Source organism: Callospermophilus lateralis, chromosome 2 (assembly GCF_048772815.1).
Source record: "Callospermophilus lateralis isolate mCalLat2 chromosome 2, mCalLat2.hap1, whole genome shotgun sequence".
Classification (NCBI taxonomy): Eukaryota; Metazoa; Chordata; class Mammalia; order Rodentia; family Sciuridae; genus Callospermophilus; species Callospermophilus lateralis.
In genome coordinates this window covers 116,157,421-116,175,649 of record NC_135306.1, presented here as the reverse complement: position 1 = coordinate 116,175,649, position 18,229 = coordinate 116,157,421, and the positions used below count along the sequence as shown (strand labels likewise).

At 34.6% G+C, this 18,229-nt stretch overlaps 1 protein-coding gene across 3 annotated transcripts in view; it reads left to right on the top strand.

Annotated features, from left to right (window-relative positions):
• Sik2 (salt inducible kinase 2) overlaps nt 1-18,229 on the top strand; it is a 127,926-nt gene that overhangs the window by 6,130 nt on the left and 103,567 nt on the right. For all 3 annotated transcript variants that reach the window (XM_076846427.1, XM_076846426.1, XM_076846425.1), the window contains exons 2-3: nt 6,043-6,159; nt 7,085-7,148. In XM_076846427.1, coding sequence (XP_076702542.1) covers nt 6,043-6,159; nt 7,085-7,148 — 181 coding nt within the window. The remainder of the gene's footprint in view (nt 1-6,042; nt 6,160-7,084; nt 7,149-18,229) is intronic.

Genomic DNA, 18,229 nt, shown 5'->3' with positions numbered 1-18,229 from the left:
ATCCTCCATGTTCTTTTATTTGTTTGGTTGGTGTTTGTTTTGTTTTTTGATACCAGGGATTGAACTCAGGGGCACTAAACCACTGAGCCATATCCCCAGCCCTATTTGGTATTTTATGTAGAGACAGGGTCTCTCTGAGTTGCTTAGTGCCTTGCTTTTGCTGAGACTAACTTTGAACTCAAGATCCTCCTGCCTCAGTCTCTCAAGCCATTAAGATTACAGGCATGCGGCATGGCACCCTATCCTCCATGTTTTTTCTTCCTCCGTGTTTTTATTTAATCAGTTTCCTATTAGTAAATATCTAGTTTATTTCTCTCTCTTGATTTCTCTCTAAAATAATCTTTCAGAGGGTATTCCTCTACATACACTTTTGTGTATGTACCTGATTATTTCTGAAGGGAAATTCCATAGAAATGGAATCCTTACGTCAAGGAATCTGTACATTACCTATCTTATGGCATGAGATGCCAAATTACCCTCCAGAAAAGGAGTACCCATTAATTTTCAAAAGGAAGCACACATAGTTTTCAGGAATACTACTTTTTAAATCTTTGCCAGCTTGGTAGAGGGAAGTAATATTCTTTGTGATCTTTATTTTTTGTTTCCATTTTGTTATTTAAATTTGTGTTATTTGATTGATTTGATTAAAGCATTATGGCTATTTGCATTTCTCTCTTGAATTGTGTTTTCGTCCTTTGGCCCATTTTTAAATTACACTGTCTTTTTTGTTGATCTGCTTAAATATTTTTCAGGTAGGAAATTATTTTTAATTGCTTCTTTTATAATCTTAAGAATTCTAAGTTCAATTTTTGTGGTTATGAAAGCATAGGGCCCTTTACCTTTCCTCTAGTCTTTTTTCCTTACCCTCTGTAACAAAAAGTCAAATATAAATGAGAATTTATTTTATTGTCTAAATACAAGTATTTTAACATCAAATTACACGGGGGGAAAAGTTTAGTTTATATACTATGAAAGAATAACTAGAGAATTTTGTGTTAGCTTTTGTGTTTTTACTGCTTTCAAAAATCCTGTCATTATAGACCACTCATTCACACTGACTTTTCAATCATCTCATAGGCTGCTATCTTGTATTTTCACTGGTGTTTGATAAACAGACACTCCTTCACGAAACAATGGAGCTATATCCTAATAAACCCATTATAAATTGACAGTATTATGAATTTAAATGCATTTACTATACCTAACCTACGAACATCATCACTTAGCAATGCACTGTACTATAGAGTACTGGTTGTTTATTCTTGTAATAGCGTAGCTGACTGGGAGTTGCACATCACTGCTGCTGCCCAGCATTGAGAGAATCTCGACAGACATTGTTAGCCGAGGAAAGGATAAAACATTTGAAGCACAGTTGCTACTGAATGCATGTCATCTTTGCACCATCTAAAATTGAAAAAAATCTTAAGTTCAAACATTATAAGTTGGACACCATCTATGTAAGCTTGCAAAGTGAATTTTTTTATAACTTCAAAAATCTAATTGTATGGTAAGGATGATGCTACTCGGTACCTCAGAAGGACAAATTATGATTTGAAAAATGAAAGACGGGGACTGAGGACGTGGCTCAGTGATATAGTGCTTGCCTGAAAAGCATGAAGCCCTGGGTTCAATTCCCAGCACCAAAAAAAGAAAGAAAATAAAAATGAAAGACAGTTCTTTTATTCATCAGTTTGACAGTTTTCATTTCTGATCTTACATTTAATTTCTTGTACTTGCAAATTTGTATTTTACATAGTTGTTACTCATGGATTTTTAAATTTAACATTCTTGGAGACATTTCTATGTATATGGACTTCTTAATATGTAAATCATATAAAATAATATAGCCATATTCTAGGAAAATTAGATAGTACGAAAATGATTACAGTGTTTCATAAACAAAGAATTTGGCATGTATTATAAATAACTCCATTTCATTTATCTGTTTTTTTTTTTCTGATTAGAAAAATAATACGTTTGTTGAAGAAGAAATTTAGGCAGGAAAATAGAAGAACACAACTTAAGTTGGGAACTTTCTGTACACCGTTGGGGAAATACCAAGATACAGATTTTTTTTTAATTGATAAAATTAGTTCATTTTGTTTTCATAGACCTATTACATTCCTTGAGGATGAGAAATACATCTCATTCATTTTTATATCCCAGGCATCATTCCTAGCATATAACAATTGTTTGGTAAATGTGACTTGTAGGCTCTCTGAAATAGTAAAAAAAAAAAAAAAAAAAACTAGGAGTTAGAAGACTTGGAGGGGTTTTTACCCTTAATTTATTATAGCTCTAGGAACTTGATGCTGGGAATTGAACCCCATATGAATGTGAATATGTGACACCTTTTGAATCTCAAGTTTCATGAGCTCAGGGATATACTGCTACTTCTATTTACTTTACAGAATTGGAAAACAAATGCGATAGAATACCTTAAAGTGTCTTGTAAAATTAAAAAGTGCTATCCAGTTGTGAAAGTCACCATCATTTTTTTTTATATTTCTGAGAAGTTCTTACTGAAGAACTCTATCGAGAGTATGGCAGATTCCTAGCTGTTCACCAAAAAGTCTACTTTTTCTTCTTTCTGGGAATACAACTAGACTGTTTGTGTTCCTCTCTTGCATTTAAGTGCGGTCATGTGACTGAGTTCTAACTTTTGGAATGAGCAGAAATAGTATGCACTGCTTTGAGGCCTCATTCATAAAAACCTGCTATGAGAGTCCTTTCTGAGCTTTCTTCCTCTTTTTGGCTGCAGTAGAGACAACCTTCAAAGTAACGTTAGAAAAACACCTTAAATATAGAAACGCCACTTTGAATCTCATGTCTGCTAACTAACTTTACCCATTCAATTCTTCTACATGAACAAGAAATAAATTTCTGATGTACTTGAATCATAATACATTTGGGGTCTTCTTGTTAAAGCAGATGGACTATCCCTATTATAAGAGCATGCCAGTATTTGCTCCACTTTTTCTTTAGAGAAGCAGCATCTTCTCAACAAACAGCCTTACAAACAAGAAGTAACATAAAAGAAATAATTACGAAGATTTGTAGATACATATGTTCTGTGACCCAAGATGAAATTGAAGACAGAATTATCATGTGAGAATTGTCTGTTCAGAAAAGTTAAAAATGAGGCTTATAATTAAAAAGTTTCATTGGACAATTTATATAGCTTTTTAATCTTGTTATTATTTTTTTACTTTTTTATTGTTGAGGCCAAGATTCCAAAAGCATATAAAAGAGGAAATATCTGGATAATATCTTGCTTTAATTTGTATTTTAAAACTTTTCCTTTAACATTAAATATGATACGCAAAGTATATTTTCTAATGATAGTAATCATGTAATTTGAAAGAAACATGATTCCTTCTCTCCAACTCTATTAAGTTGTTGTAACCCATTTCTTAATAAAAGCTTTTTGTTGAGGAGTAGGTGCTGGTATCTAGACACACTCCAGAAATTGTAGGGCAAGACATTTTCTTCAAAATATGCCTATCTGTGAAATTCCATGTACCTTCCTAAGGAATACTGAGGAAATTCAAGTACACACCTACCTAACATATGGCAACTTTTACCCAAAGTTAGCCAAAGTAACTGATAATACTGGATTTTGTCGTATTCTTCATTGGGGGGAAAGGGTCTCTTTAAATGTCTTTAGGTTTGATGTGGCTCAGTAGTATCTTTAATCGCAAGTACAATTTTAATCAGTCTACTTATCTAGCAATTAAAGTTTAATACATTCAGCTTTCAAGTATTTTGATTACAATAATAAAACACCACTAAACAAAATGAAAATAGCTTTCACAGAACTCACGTACTTTACTGCCTAGAAAAGGAGCTACTAACCTTTTTCTTCTGAGGCAGTAATTTAATTTTACACATTATGTTTAGTAATCTGATTTCCCCTGAGGAGCTTGGTGGTTCTGTGGGTTACAATTAATTCAAATAAGAAAGAAGCTATGCATAGCAGGTTAGAAATAGAGGAAGGAAGAAATAAACTTTAGGGGATAATAGCAAAGGACAGCCCAGACATAAGAGAAGAAAAAATCTTATGAACAGGATACCATGCCTAGTCCTGTTCTCTGGCATACTTTTTTAGGTGTAGATGGACACAACACAATGCCTTTATTTTTATGTGGTGCTGAGGATCAAACCCGGGTCCCACCCATGCTAGGCGATTGCTCTACCGCTGAGCCACAATCCCAGTCCCTTGCATACCTTTTTAATAGTGATGAATTATTAGGGGCCATAAATAGTTGATATTAAAATTTACCTTGAAGCATCATAAGGTTAAGAATAGGGTTTTTTTTTTTATAGGTTTAGAATAGTTTTTTATAGAATGTGAAGTACATTTTAAAGTTTCTTCAAAACTTATTAGAATTAAATTGAGGTGCCAATTAACTGAAATTTTTATTTAAATCATATTGCCTTAATTTCAACCAAATATCTACAATTTTTTTAATTGATTCTTCTTAGTTGCATGAAAAAAGTGTGTGATTGTTGATTTCTGCCTACCCAGTCATTTCACCTTCAAATTAATTTAATCGCAAGTACAATTTTAATCAGTCTACTTATCTAGCAATTAAAGTTTAATACATTCAGCTTTCAAGTATTTTGATTACAATAATAAAACACCAAATTCTTAACCTTGGGATTGTTTGAGTTCCTATTTAGTTATGACAGAATGAGGCCGTATTTCCCGAAATCAAATTCCTTTTAGAAAGTTAAAATGTAGTGTTTACTCATATTTGAGATTTTTTCATTTTTATTTTTAAAATGAAATTTAATCCAATTAATATTTTTTCATGTAGATGAATTTCAGTTCTTTATATTCAGCATTTTCTATCCCCAGAAAAATATGTCCGTTATTTAGAATCTATCACCTACTCTTCTGGAGATATAGTATTCAGTTCAACTGAAACTGACTTCTAAACTGCTTTTTGTTTGGCAGATTATTACTTTTTTTTCCCGCCCAGAATGTTTACTGTCCTTTATTTTTTTTTCCTTCATAACAGCAAATTTTGGTCCTATATTTATTATTTTTTAAACATCTTTATTAAGATATAATTTGCAACCATATAATTTTTTATTAAATCATTTATTCTAATTTGTTATACACAATGGCAGAATGCAATTCATTTCATATTACACATATAGAGCACAGTTTTTCAAGTCACTGATGGCACACAAAGTATTTTCACACCATTCACGTCTTCATACATGTCTAACTCATTCCAACATCATTCCTACCCTCTTGCCCTTGCCCTTTCCTTCCCCCCCCCTCCCTTTTGCCCTAAAGTTCCTACATTCCTTCCATGCTCCCTCCACCCCCCCCTAGCCATTATGAGTCAGCATCCTCATATCAAAGAAAACATTGGGCCTTTGGTTTTGGGGGATTGGCTTGCTTCACTTAGCATTATATTCTCCAACTCTGTCCATTTACCTGAAAATGTCATGATTTTATTTTCTTAATGCTGAGTAATGTTCCATTATGTATATATACCAAAGTTTCCCTATCCATTCAGGCAGATTATTACTTTGTAGGTATTTTACAGTGAGATAATTGAAACTTAAAAGACTTTATTCAGTTTATAGATGATGTAAAAAAAATTATAGTTGTATTGAAGTGAAATGTTTTATTTTAAAAATATTTTTATTAGTTGTTGATGAACCTTTAGTTTACTTATTTATTTATATGTGGTGCTGAGAAACGAACCCAGTGCCTCATACATGCTAGGCAAGTGCTCTAACACTGAGCCACAACCCCAGCCCCAAATGTTTTATTAAAGTAACTTTGCAGAGTTGTTCTTCATAGCATGCTAAAGACACTGAAAGACAAAATCTACTGCAGTGCCTTACACGTGGTAAGAGTTTTAAAAATATTTGTTAAATAAATGAATTAATGCATTGAATTTAAACTAGCTATCATGATCATAGTAACTTACAGGCAAAGTCAGATGTCATTTATTAGATGAATTCTTAACAGAAAATGTTAACTGTTACATATTGATTGTATTTATTTCTGGGACACAGGTGGCGATAAAAATAATAGATAAGTCTCAGCTGGATGCAGTGAACCTTGAGAAAATCTACCGAGAAGTACAAATAATGAAAATGTTAGACCACCCTCACATCATTAAACTTTATCAGGTATGGTTTAGCCTTATATTTCTTCATGCTTGCCATTTTCAGATCTCTATTTTGCATCATGCTTTTTCCTTTTAATCTATAAAAGAAGATAACAATTAAAGTTGGGTTATAGAAAAGCAAATCAATCATCTTGAATCTAAAATTTAGTTTCCTTTCTAAATAGATATGTATTCAGTATAGTTTGAAAAGTTAGATTGATGACAACATACTTTGTGAACCTTGAAAAATTAAATAAAGGTATGTATGTGGCTCAGTGGTAGAGCACTTGTCTCGCATGCATGAGGTGCTGGGTTCAATCCTCAGCACCACATAAAAAAATAAATAAATAATGGTATTGTGTTCATCTACAACTAAAAAAAAAATTTAAGTATTTAGCAATAGAGCTATGAAGAAGAAGCTATCAAACAGTGTTTTACAATTGTAGTACTTTGTAACAATATTAAGTACAGGAGGAAGAATACTATGTTGTACCAGATTAGCTAGGCTGCAGGCCAGATAAATGAATTTCTTCTATTTTATTTTTCTTTTCTTAAAATCAAGGGTACCACAAAAATGTAAGGCTCAAAAACTCTGTGAGGTGGTGTTGAAGTTGATGTTCAAAACTTCCATTACCTATGTTAGTACTTCTCCAGTTTTCATGTGCATACAAATCACTTCACAGTTTTATTAAATTCTAATCTAGTAGGTCCAAGGTGAAGCCCTAGATTCTGCATTTCTAACAGGCACCTGGGTAATGTTGCTACTACTAGTCCTTGGACACATTTAGAAAAAGGATCTAGGCTTTTCATTAAAATATTAGCATACAGATATTGCCTTGTATACTTCTCTGAACTTTTCATAACTGATTTTTTATTAATACTTTCAATTTAGGTAACCCCATAGAATGTCCTTCCTGTGAGACTAATATGAAATTATGTATCAATAGGTAATGGAGACCAAGAGTATGTTGTACCTTGTGACAGAATATGCCAAAAATGGAGAAATTTTTGGTAAGTTTTTCACCTTAATTTTTTTTTTTTAATTTGAAAAGGTCACTAATCTACATGGATGGGTTATTTCCTATTAAATTTTCAGCTTATTTAAGAGTTGGGGGCTGAGGTTGTGGCTCAGTGTTAGAGCGCTCACTTAGCATAAGTGAGGCACTGGGTTCAAGCCTAAGCACCACATAAAAATAAAATAAAGATATTGTGTCCATCTACAACTTAACATATATATATATTTTGGGGGGGTAATATGCTTAATTCTCTTATTAGTGTTAAAGAGACTGGATAATCAAAAATAAGGAGAAACTTTCAGTCATGTTGCAATGGAGGTTTTCTTTTCTTTTATATTCTTTTTTACCTTTCTTTCCACGGGAAAGATCGGACAAAGAATTATTGAGTCATGTTATGGTTTAGGTATTGGGGATATAATGTTGATTTAATCCCTGTCCTTGTGTCACTATAGCTACCAGACCTCAGGGCAAGTCCCTAACCCCCTCTGGGATTTGATTCCTTTATCTTTAATAAGAACAGTATTCAATTAATTGGTCTCTGTGATCTATTCTACCCTTAAAAATTGAAAGTATTCTATTCTAGCTGTCATCTAAAATATCTATTTATTTTTACTTCATGTAACCACAATATTCTGGTGTCTAAATAATTAGTTCAAAAAATTGTTTTTTAAACAGCTTTATTGTGGAATAATTCACATACAGTAAATTATACATACTTAAATTAATATGTACAATTTGAAAAGTTTTGATATCCATACACATGTCTGTGAAACCATCACCACATGAATATATCCATCATTTTCAAGTTTTTTTGTACTTACAAGCAACTACTTTCTGTTTCTGTTCTATAGATTTGTTTGTAGCTTCTGGAATTTTATATAAATGTGTGATATGTACCGCTGTTTAGTCTGTCTTCTTTTCCTTGGTATAATTGTTTTAAATTCATCCATTTTGTTGTGTATATCAACATAAAATTTCTTTGTCTTCCAAGTAGTCATTTATTATATTAATATACCCCAGTTTGCTTATTCATCCATCTGTTGAAAGACACTTGGGTTGGATTCAGTTTGGGGCTATTAGTAAGTTACTATGAGCATTCTTATACAAGTCTTTGATTTACACAGTCCACCTTCAAGAAATATTTACCACATCAAATATAGTATAAGAACCTAAAAATAATATACTTCTATTTTGCCCCACCTGGCCTTTATGTTCTTTTTAGATTTTCATGACAGTAGAGTGTATTTTGACATATTATACATATATGAACTATAACTTATTCTAATTAGAATCCCAGTCTTCTGCTTGTATCTGTTGTAGAGTTTCACTGTGGTGTATTCAGATATGAACATAGGAAAGTTATGTCCGATTCATTCTGTCTTTCCTATTCCCATATCCGCTCCCTTCCCTTCATTCCCCTTTGTCTAGTCCACTGAACTTCTCCCCCCATCCCCATTGTGTTAGCATCTGCATATCAGAGAAAACATTCAGCCTTTATTTTTGGGGGGTTGGCACGTTATGTTCTTGTTATAATATTTTATTTATGTCTGTTATGCCACACAATATAATTTTGTTAGTTTTCCTTTAGCAGGTATCTTTTATAAAAACTTCAATGTTTTTTGTAAACCCCTACATATTTACCTGTGTAGTAACCATTGCCACATTATGTGTGCCACATTCCTCTATGTACATGTATAATTTGATCCTCCTTTGTGTAGATTCATACTTTCATATAGGGTTATTTTTCTTTTGCTTAATGATTTACTTTAATATTTCCTATAGCATAGGTGATGAAATCTTTTCAGCTTTTATATGCTAAAATAGTCTTTATCTTGTTTTTGTTTTTTTGTTGTTGTTGCATTGCTAGAGATTGAACCCAGGGCCTCATAGAGGGTAGCCAAGTGTTCTCTCATGAGCTATGCCCCATCCCTGTCTTTGTTTATGAAAGATATTTCCACTAGGTATAGCATTCAAGATTGACTGTTTTGGTTTTCTTGTCTTTTCTTTTTTAGCGCTTTAAATATCTGTTTCACTGTCTTTTCATTAGCATTGTTACTGATAATAAATCTGCTATTGTTCTAAATCCTTTCTATATAATATGGCTTTTGTCCCCCTGTGTCTACTTTGAAGATCTCCCATTTTTTACTGGTTATCACATAACAATTTGATTATGATATGCCTTTGTGTGGTTTTCATTATGTTTTTTTTTTTTATTTGTTTGTTTGTTTTTTTGGTGTTCACAGATCTTCTTAGACCTGTGAACAACAGCTAAAAAATGTCTAAATGCGTAAATTGAATTCATTCTGTTGTTTTCCTAACTAATTTTTCTGTCCCATTTCTCTTTCTTCTTTCCTCTCCGTCAGAGATTCTAGTCAAACATTTATTAGGTTATTTGAAGTAGACTCACAGCTCACTTGATACTCTTTTTCCATTAAAAAATTTTTTTTTATTTTTGGTCTTTCATTTTAGGTAGCTGCTGTTTCCTATGTCTTCAAGTTCACTGATCTTCTGCAGTGTCTAATTTGCCATTTTCCCCATCCAGTATATTTTTCATCTCAGATGTTGTACAAGTTTAGAAGGAACTTGAAACTTTTTTACAACTTTCATGTATTTACTTAGCTTTTTGAACATCTTGAATACAGTATAATAATTTTCAGTATCCATGTGTGCTAATTCCAGCATCACTTGTCAGTTCTGGATCAGGACTGGTTGATGTTTCTCCTCAGATATGTTCATGTTTTCCTGCTTCTTTACATACAAGGATGGAGGGATGGGGATTGGGGGAGTTGGCTGCAATATTAAATATAGTGATCAAGGCATACCTCACTAACATTTGAACAGAGATTTAAAAAGCAGTCCTGTAGCTATGGGGAGAGGGGGGATTATGCAGAGATAGAAAAGAGTAATTCAAAGACTCTGAGGCAACAGTTGCTTGGTGTGTTCAAGAGACAGCAGGGAGGCTAGTAGGGCTGGAGAGAAGCAAAAGGAAAGAGCAAGAGTGAGTAAGACTAGTAGAAGATGATGTTAGAAAGTAGATCTGAGGCAGGAGTGGGGCAGATTTGGGCCTTTATAAGCCATTTTAAGGACTTTGACTTTTACCTTGAATAAAATTAGGGAACCATTCTCAGCAGGGTTTCAGCAGAGAAGTGAACTGAATCTAATCTAGCATTTTAAAAGTATCACTGGGACACACACTGCTGTGTTGAGAACAGACTATAGTGGGAAGGGATAGAAACAGGAAGATCAGGTCAGAGGCTATTGTAGTAGATGATGATAGTTCAGACCAGGTTTGAAGCAGGGTAGTAAGTCACAAGTTGATGAACTCAGGCTGTATTTTAAAAGAAAAAAATCAGTAAGATGTTTCGACAGATAAAGACCACTTAAGTAGTAAGTAAGTAATGAATATAATTATGGAAGAAGACAAAGCCTCATATCTGAGGCACTCAAACATTAAAAGGTTGGGAAAAGAGAAGAAACCAGCAAACAAGCCAGACAAGGAAAAAAAGAGAATGTGGTATCCTGGAAACCAAGTGAACTAAGTAGTCTCAGGAGGCTGGAGTGAACATCTGTGTCAGTGAGGCTGATAGGTCAAGAATAGTGGGAAAATGACAGTTTACCTTTATATTTGGCAGTTGGTAAGAGCAGATTTGGTGGAGCAACTGGGTCAAAAGCTTGATTAAAGGGATTTAAAGAAAATGAGAAAAGAACAATGAAGAGATCAAAATAGATGACTCTTCAGAGGAATTCTGCTGCAAAAAGGGAGAAAAGAAATGGGGAGATGGTTGATAAGGGCAGTGAAGCCGGGAATGTAGCCCAATGGTAGAGAGGGCTTGCCTGGTGTAGGTGAGGCCCTGGGTTCAATTCCTAGTGCACATGCACTCACATGTACAAAGTGTGTGTGTGTGTGTGTGTGTGTGTGTGTGTGTTTGATTTTTTATCCAAAACAAGTTGAGAAGGACAGTAAGATCAAGCGAAAGAGGTTGTTGGGTTTTTTGCTTTTTTTGTTGTTTGGTTGGTTTTTGCACCAGGGATTGAACCCAGGGACACTTAACCACTGAGCCATATCCCCAGACCTTTCTATTTTTTATTTTGAGACAGTGTCTTGCTAAGTTGCCTAGGGCCTCACTAAGTTGCTGAGACTGGCTTTGAACTTGCAACCCTCATGCCTCAGCCTCCTGAGCCATTGAGATTATAGACATGTACCACCATGCCCAGCAAGAGAAAGATTTTTAAGCCTTTACCTATGGGGATATTTTTAAAACTTTAAGCTGTAGTATCATTAAACTAGACATGACTGTTACATGGTAGATGTCCTTTCTATTCTCGCTAAGAACTTATCCAGACTCCTGAAACAGATTTGTGTCACATTATTTTATATAAATTGAGGCATAATTTGGAGATCTTAAATATATAAAATTTATTTTTAAATGTCTAAAGTAAATGTCCAAGTTCTGAGAAAAAAAAATCTGGAGAAGATAGGAAAGTTGGACAGTGAATACTAGTTATTTTCCTGGTACAGTTATTTCTTGAGCACTGAAGATAATGAGTAATAAAATTTAATTTTAAAAGATGATGAAGACTTAGGGCTGGAGCTGTGACTTAGAAGTAGTGCACTTGCCTGACATGTGAGGCTCTGGGTTTGATTCTCAGCACCACATATAGTAATAAAATAATGGTCTATCAACAACTTAAAAAAATATTTTTAAAAAAGATGATGAAAACTTTGGATAATCTTCACTATTTTAGAATGAAAGACTCTGAAGAGAATTTAGAGATCATTTAGTCCAATTGATTTTTTATTTTGACTTTGTCATATAGCTTATAGCCCAACCACTCTATTGTCTTTTCTAACAAAAACTATTTCTGTACTTTTCCTTACTTGGCTTCATCTTGTGTGAAATCATCTAAAAACTGGGAACCTTGGTGTTAGTATTGATTTCTTCTCCCTCATCTCTCTTCAGATAGTTTTTAAATCCTGCCCCTATAGCTTCCTAAGTATCTCTTTAAGAAGTCCCCATCTCTTCATACCCACTGCTAATTCCTCAGGTAGGGTCCTCATTCTTCCTTATTTATGTTATGCGACCTCCTCCTAATTGTTATAATTCACACTGGCTCCAGAATTATCTTTCTAAAACACAAAAACAGTCATGTTAGTTATCTTTATTTTCTGAGTTTTTTATAATAATCATTAATTTTTAAAAAATTAAAAAACAAGGTAATGGCATGAGAATGGTTTTTAGTAAAAGAGTTGAAATTTCATGTGGCTCCTGAAGATATAGTCCACGCAACATTAATCAAGTAGTGAAAAATATACATATATAAGATTTTAAGTGACCTAAGCCAAAAATGTTTTAAGTCAACTGGAGACCTAAATGAGAAATACCCACACAAACAGTATTAAATTGTTTATTTAGGATTAGGGATTAAGATTTATCTTTAGTTTTATAACTTTGGAATCACTGTTTTTTGGTACCAAGAATTGAACTCAGGAAAACTTGACCACTAAACCACATCCCCAACCCTATTTTGTATTTTATTTAGAGACAGGAACTCTGAGTTGCTTAGCGTTCCTCTTTGCTGAGGCTGGCTTTTAACTCACAATCCTCCTGTCTCACTCAGCCTTGGAATCACTCTTTGCTAGTATTTCTTTCAGTGCCTACTCTGTGCTAGAAGGGGATTGTGTTCCTTTTTTTATTTTTCATTTCCTTTCATACTTAGTTGGCCAGCAGATCATTCCCTGTGTTCTTGCAGAATTACTTGAAATTAAATCCTTCTGTCACTGCAGTCATCACCCTGATCTAGACTTTCATCACCTCTACCCTCAGTTAGTGAAGTTCTCTTTTTTACCATAGCTTATTTCTTCCCCAGTCAAGTACATTTCAGTGCAATTCCTGGTTAATCTTCCAAATATATTATTTTTATTGTATCACAATTGTGTTAAATGACTTTCACTTACTACCCTATTGCTTACTGGATAAAATCCAAAATAGGCTAGCTCCACTAAGACCATGGATGTGTCCAACTATTCCTTGCATAGATCTATTGATGATCCTTAGGAATGGACAACCAAATTAGAGTATAATATTCACCTCAATTAATAAATCATTCCTTTTGTTGTTATTGTTGTGTATTTGTTTGGTACTAGGGATTGAACCCAAGGGTGTTTTACCAATGAGCTACATCTCCAGCCCTTTTTAATTTTTATTTTGAGACAGGATCTTGCTAAGTTGTTGAAGCTGGCCTTGAACTTGCAATTATCCTGCCTCAGCCTCCTGAGGCTCGAATTACAGGCATGTGCCACCACCCAGCTTTTTTTTCCCCCTCCTTCACTCCTTCCTTACTTCCCTCTCTCCCTCTCTCCCTTCCTATCTTTTTATCATCTAAGTTTTTATTTTTTGCAAAACATATACTTGTGCTAGTAAACTTAAAGGAGTCAAATAATTCTGCAAGATCTGTTACAGAAAATACCAGTCGTCCATCCTCCCTACTCCTTCAGAAGCAACCACTTTCACTTCTTGTAGTTGATCAGTTTGAATTTACCTCCATTTGCCAAATATGCTTATATTGCCACTTTTGGACTTTTCTTCTCTTTTAGGCACAATCTTTTGGTTACCTTTTGAATTCTTTCCCCTACTCTCATATGTTAGGACCAATTGGGAAAGCCCTTGAGTGTTAGGATAAGGTTAAGATTGTTAGAATGGCCATCCTTAAACCAAAAGATGATGATGTATGAAAGGCCATTTTTAGGAAGGTAAATCCAGCAGTGATATATAGTCTGAAGGCAGAGGAAAGAGACCATCTCTATTTTATTTATTTAATGTAAGAGGTTGAATGTCTGTATTAAGATGGTAATTGTCAGGCTAGGGCTGTAATTCAGTGGTAGAGCATGTGCTTACCATGTACTCGAACCCAAGAAAAATAAAAACAGATGTTCGTAGAAACGATTTGTACAAGAGTGTTCATCGCAGCTTTTTAACAATTGCCTAAAGCAGGAGCAACCCAAATGTCCATCAGCAGGAGAAGGTATCCAAAACAATTTGTGGGTAGAAATACAATGGAAAATGACTCAACAGGAAAAAGGATCGAGCTCCTTGCACATGCAACAACATGGATAAATCTTACAGACATTGTGCTGAGCAAAAGATAGTGAACACAAAAGAATATAAACTATATGGTTCTGTTTATGTAAAGTTTTAGAACAGGCAATATTAATGGATGGTAATAGAAGTTGGAAAGTGATTACTTCTAAGGAGAGAGGAAAATTGAATTGAAAGGACCAAGAGGGAAGTATCCTTGATAATGGAAGTATTTTTATTTTGAATGATAGTCACACAGAGTATAAATTATTATATCTAAATAACCACCCAATACTTTGCATTTTATTGTATGTAAATTATACATCGATACATTCTTTTCTCTCTCAAAAAAGAAGAGTTTAGAATAAAGGTATAGATTTGAGAATTATCTCTATAGAAGTGATAAAGGAAACTTTAACAATGAAATCTCAGAATGAAGAAAGCTAAGAAGTGAGTTTTAATTATACCTTCATATAGAAGGCAAGTGGAAAAGAGAAATTGATGAGGTTGAAGAGTGTCTTGGAAATAGTTTCTGTCCTGAGTAGTCAAAGTAGGAAAGAGCTTGGAGTGGAGTAGGGGTATTTGATCATCAAGAAATCACCAATTGGCGAGACACAATGGTGCATGCCTGTAATCCCAGCAACTTGGGAGACGGAGGCAGGAGGATCGCAGGTTCAAAGCCAGCCTCAGCAATTTATTGAGGCACTTAGCAACTCAACAAGACCCTGTTTCTACATAAAATATAAAAAAGGGCTGGAGATAAGGCTCAGTAATTAAGTACCCCTGGGTTTAATCCCTGGTACAAAAAGAAAAGGAAAAAAAATAAATTACCAATTACTTTAAAGAAAAATATCTTTCAATAAACTTAAGAGGTTAAGGATATGTGGGTGGTTAAGAAAGGGAGAAAGGTATTATGAAACTATTTTGAGGTTTTCAAGGTGAAAGGAAGGAGAGAAAGATTGAACTGAGGGATGGTTAGGGTCTGTATAATTCATTATTTTGTCATGATTTTCCTTGTGATTTTGGTTTTTGAAGAAACTAGAAAAGAAAAAAATAAAAGCAGAAAGACGAGGCAATTAATGAAATAAGTTCCCACAGTAAATGAGATGATGAACAAGAGCACAGGGAGTGGTCAGTTCAGAAGAGAGGAAGTGTCCTCCCCTGAGAGGTATGCATAGGTGTAGTTATAATGAGAATTAGAGATCATGCCAAGGATGTGGTACAGGGGAGCTCTGTGATAGAAGAAAAGGAAGATGAGTGTGTTCATAGAGGATAGATTTAATCCATTCTGAAATGTAGCAGATGAGACATCAAGGAAAGTATAGTATAACAGAAACAGTGGGAAAAGGTTTTTAACAGCAGTACTCCTGTGACAGTCAAGCCATGAATAAAAGGATCAATAATTAGTAATATAGGAGTTTGTGGTCAGCTCACAGCCAGCTGTGCTTCTCAACCTAAGAGGAGAAAAAGTAGACAATATGAATGTCCAAGATTGGGGATTAGAATGGTAAAAGGTCAAATGCATGTTAAGAGTTGCATCAGAAAGGTTATTGTTGAAAAGGCAACTGAGAAATCAATGGAGAGTTCTGGAGAGAACTAAGTAAAGCAACAAAATAGTCTTATGATATGAGAAAGTAGACAGTAAAAAGACCAAAGGTTATGAAATGGGTGAAGACTTTAGGGGGAAAACACATTTATATTTAAAAATTAAAAACCATAGCCTTGAGCTTGTACATAATTTCTCAGCTTCTTGCTACTTTTAAGCTCTCTTCTACTCCTGGCATGATTGCCTGCTAATTCAGGGAAAGCCTTAGGTCTGCATGCTCCTCCTCCTCTTCTTTGCATAGAGAGAGGTTTCCTGTGCCATCTGGTTTTCTTGCTCCATCTGACTAGGTTAACGCCAAAAGAGCAATTATGGTAGCATGCTGGGAGTGCATCTACAGTGCATGATTCATGCGTTGTGAAGCCGTGGTGCTTATGCTTTATTTTTGTTTGATTAATTATATTGCATCTCATTTCCACAAAGAGCGAAAGTATTTTAAAAAGAGAATAATTCCAAAATAATTCTAAAATATATAAATAACAAGAGAGCTGAACCAGAAAATACATATAAGAGTAGAAAACAATTGTTGGGGGAAGAAAAGGAATACAAATATATCAGGCAGTTTGGGCCTAAGAGCTTCACATTTGGCTGTGATCTTCAGGCTGTCAAAGTAAAAAGAATATATAATCATGTACAGAATTTTATTGAAGAGAAAGAAGGGTACTTATTCCTGAAAGAAAGCAAGACTTCATTAATAAATTCTAGAATAAATTTTCCCTTTGGGGTTTTTTATAGAAGGTACTAAGTAATCTTTTTAAAACAAAAATCTGATCCTATTAAAACTTTTCAGGGGCTTCTATTGCTTTGGAATAAAGTCCAGGGTATTTAACAGAGCCATCAAGAATTATTACATTATAGTCACCCTGTCCTTAAAAACAATAACAGTGAAGGTTATGTCTTGAATACTTGATGGGTACTATTAATATCTTCATTTTGGGGTTGAGAATATATAGCTCAGTGGTTGAGTATTTGTCTAGCATGAGGGAGGCTCTGGACTTGATCCCCAGCAAAACCCCCCCATATATATTCATTCTTGTACACAGTAGGAAAAACTGAGAAGCAGAAAGTTTAAACAATTTGCCCAGAGTCACAAAGCAAGTAAACAATTAAGTAACATTACTCAAATGAAGCTGTAGTCTGATTTTGTACCCAGAGTTGATAACCACCTCTGATGTACTAACTAGTTATATGGTCTCTCAAACTTCTTCGAATTTAACAAACCACTCTAGCTCAGTGACTTTACTCTTTTCTGTTTCTTCTGCCAAAAGAATCATCTGCCCACCCTTCATTTCCTTTAGTGTAACATTTAATTGATTGAATCTTGATGGATATTTTATAGTTTTATCATTAAAAGCTAGAAGCTAGGAAAACATTTAATGGTTTTGTCCACTATAGTGAATATAACAATTCCTGTTGAAGTAATATGTAGCGTTAGCCTTAAATTTCCTTCTCTTTTATAATGGAAGTAGGAAGTATTTGGGTTCCTTCATTCAATACTTTGGAAACTGCCCAGTGGACTTCTTACCAAATCTAATGACTGTCTCTTACAAAACATATAACTAAGCTGATCTCCATATTGGTTTGAGCTGATCTCAAAGTAGAACATAATTTCTGATGCAGAAATGCTCGATGGCTGGGGTTGTGGCTCAGTGGCAGAGTGCTTGCCTAGCACGGGTGAGGCACTGGGTTCAAGCCTCAGCCCCACATAACAAATAAAATAAAGGCATTCTGTCCATCTACAACTACAAAAAATAAAATAATATTAAAAAATCTGTGCTCACCCGGTGTGGTGGTGCACACCTGTAATCCCAGCAGCTCGGGAGGCTTAGACAGGAGGATCTCAAATTCAAAGCCAGCCTCAGCAAAAGTGAGGTGCTAAGCAACTCAGTGAGACCCTGTCTCTAAATAAAATACAAAATACGGCTCAGTGGTTGAGTGCCCCTGGGTTCAATCCCCAGAACCAAAAAAAAAAAAATCTGTGTCCTAGAAAGCCCTTTGCTCTCTATAGATTCACATCCTACCTTTTTAAAAGTTCCAGCTAAAGTTCCATCTCCTCAATAAAGGCTTTCCCAATTAATTTTGTCGATGTTGATTTCCTCTTATGAGAGCATTCTATGTAGTTCTCTTTCCTGAACAACTCATTTTGAAAGTTTTATCTACATACCCTTTTTTTGTGTGTGCACACTTGTGCGTGCATGCGTGTGTATGTCGGGGGGAGGGTACAGCAAACTTGAACCCAGAGATGCTTCACCACCAAGTTCCATCCCTACCCCTTTTTATTTTTTATTTTGAGACAGGGTCTCACAAATTGCCCAGACTGGCCTCAAATTTGTGGTCCTCCTGCTACAGCCTCCTGTTTCACCAGAATTACAGGCATTCCACATACTACCTTTTATT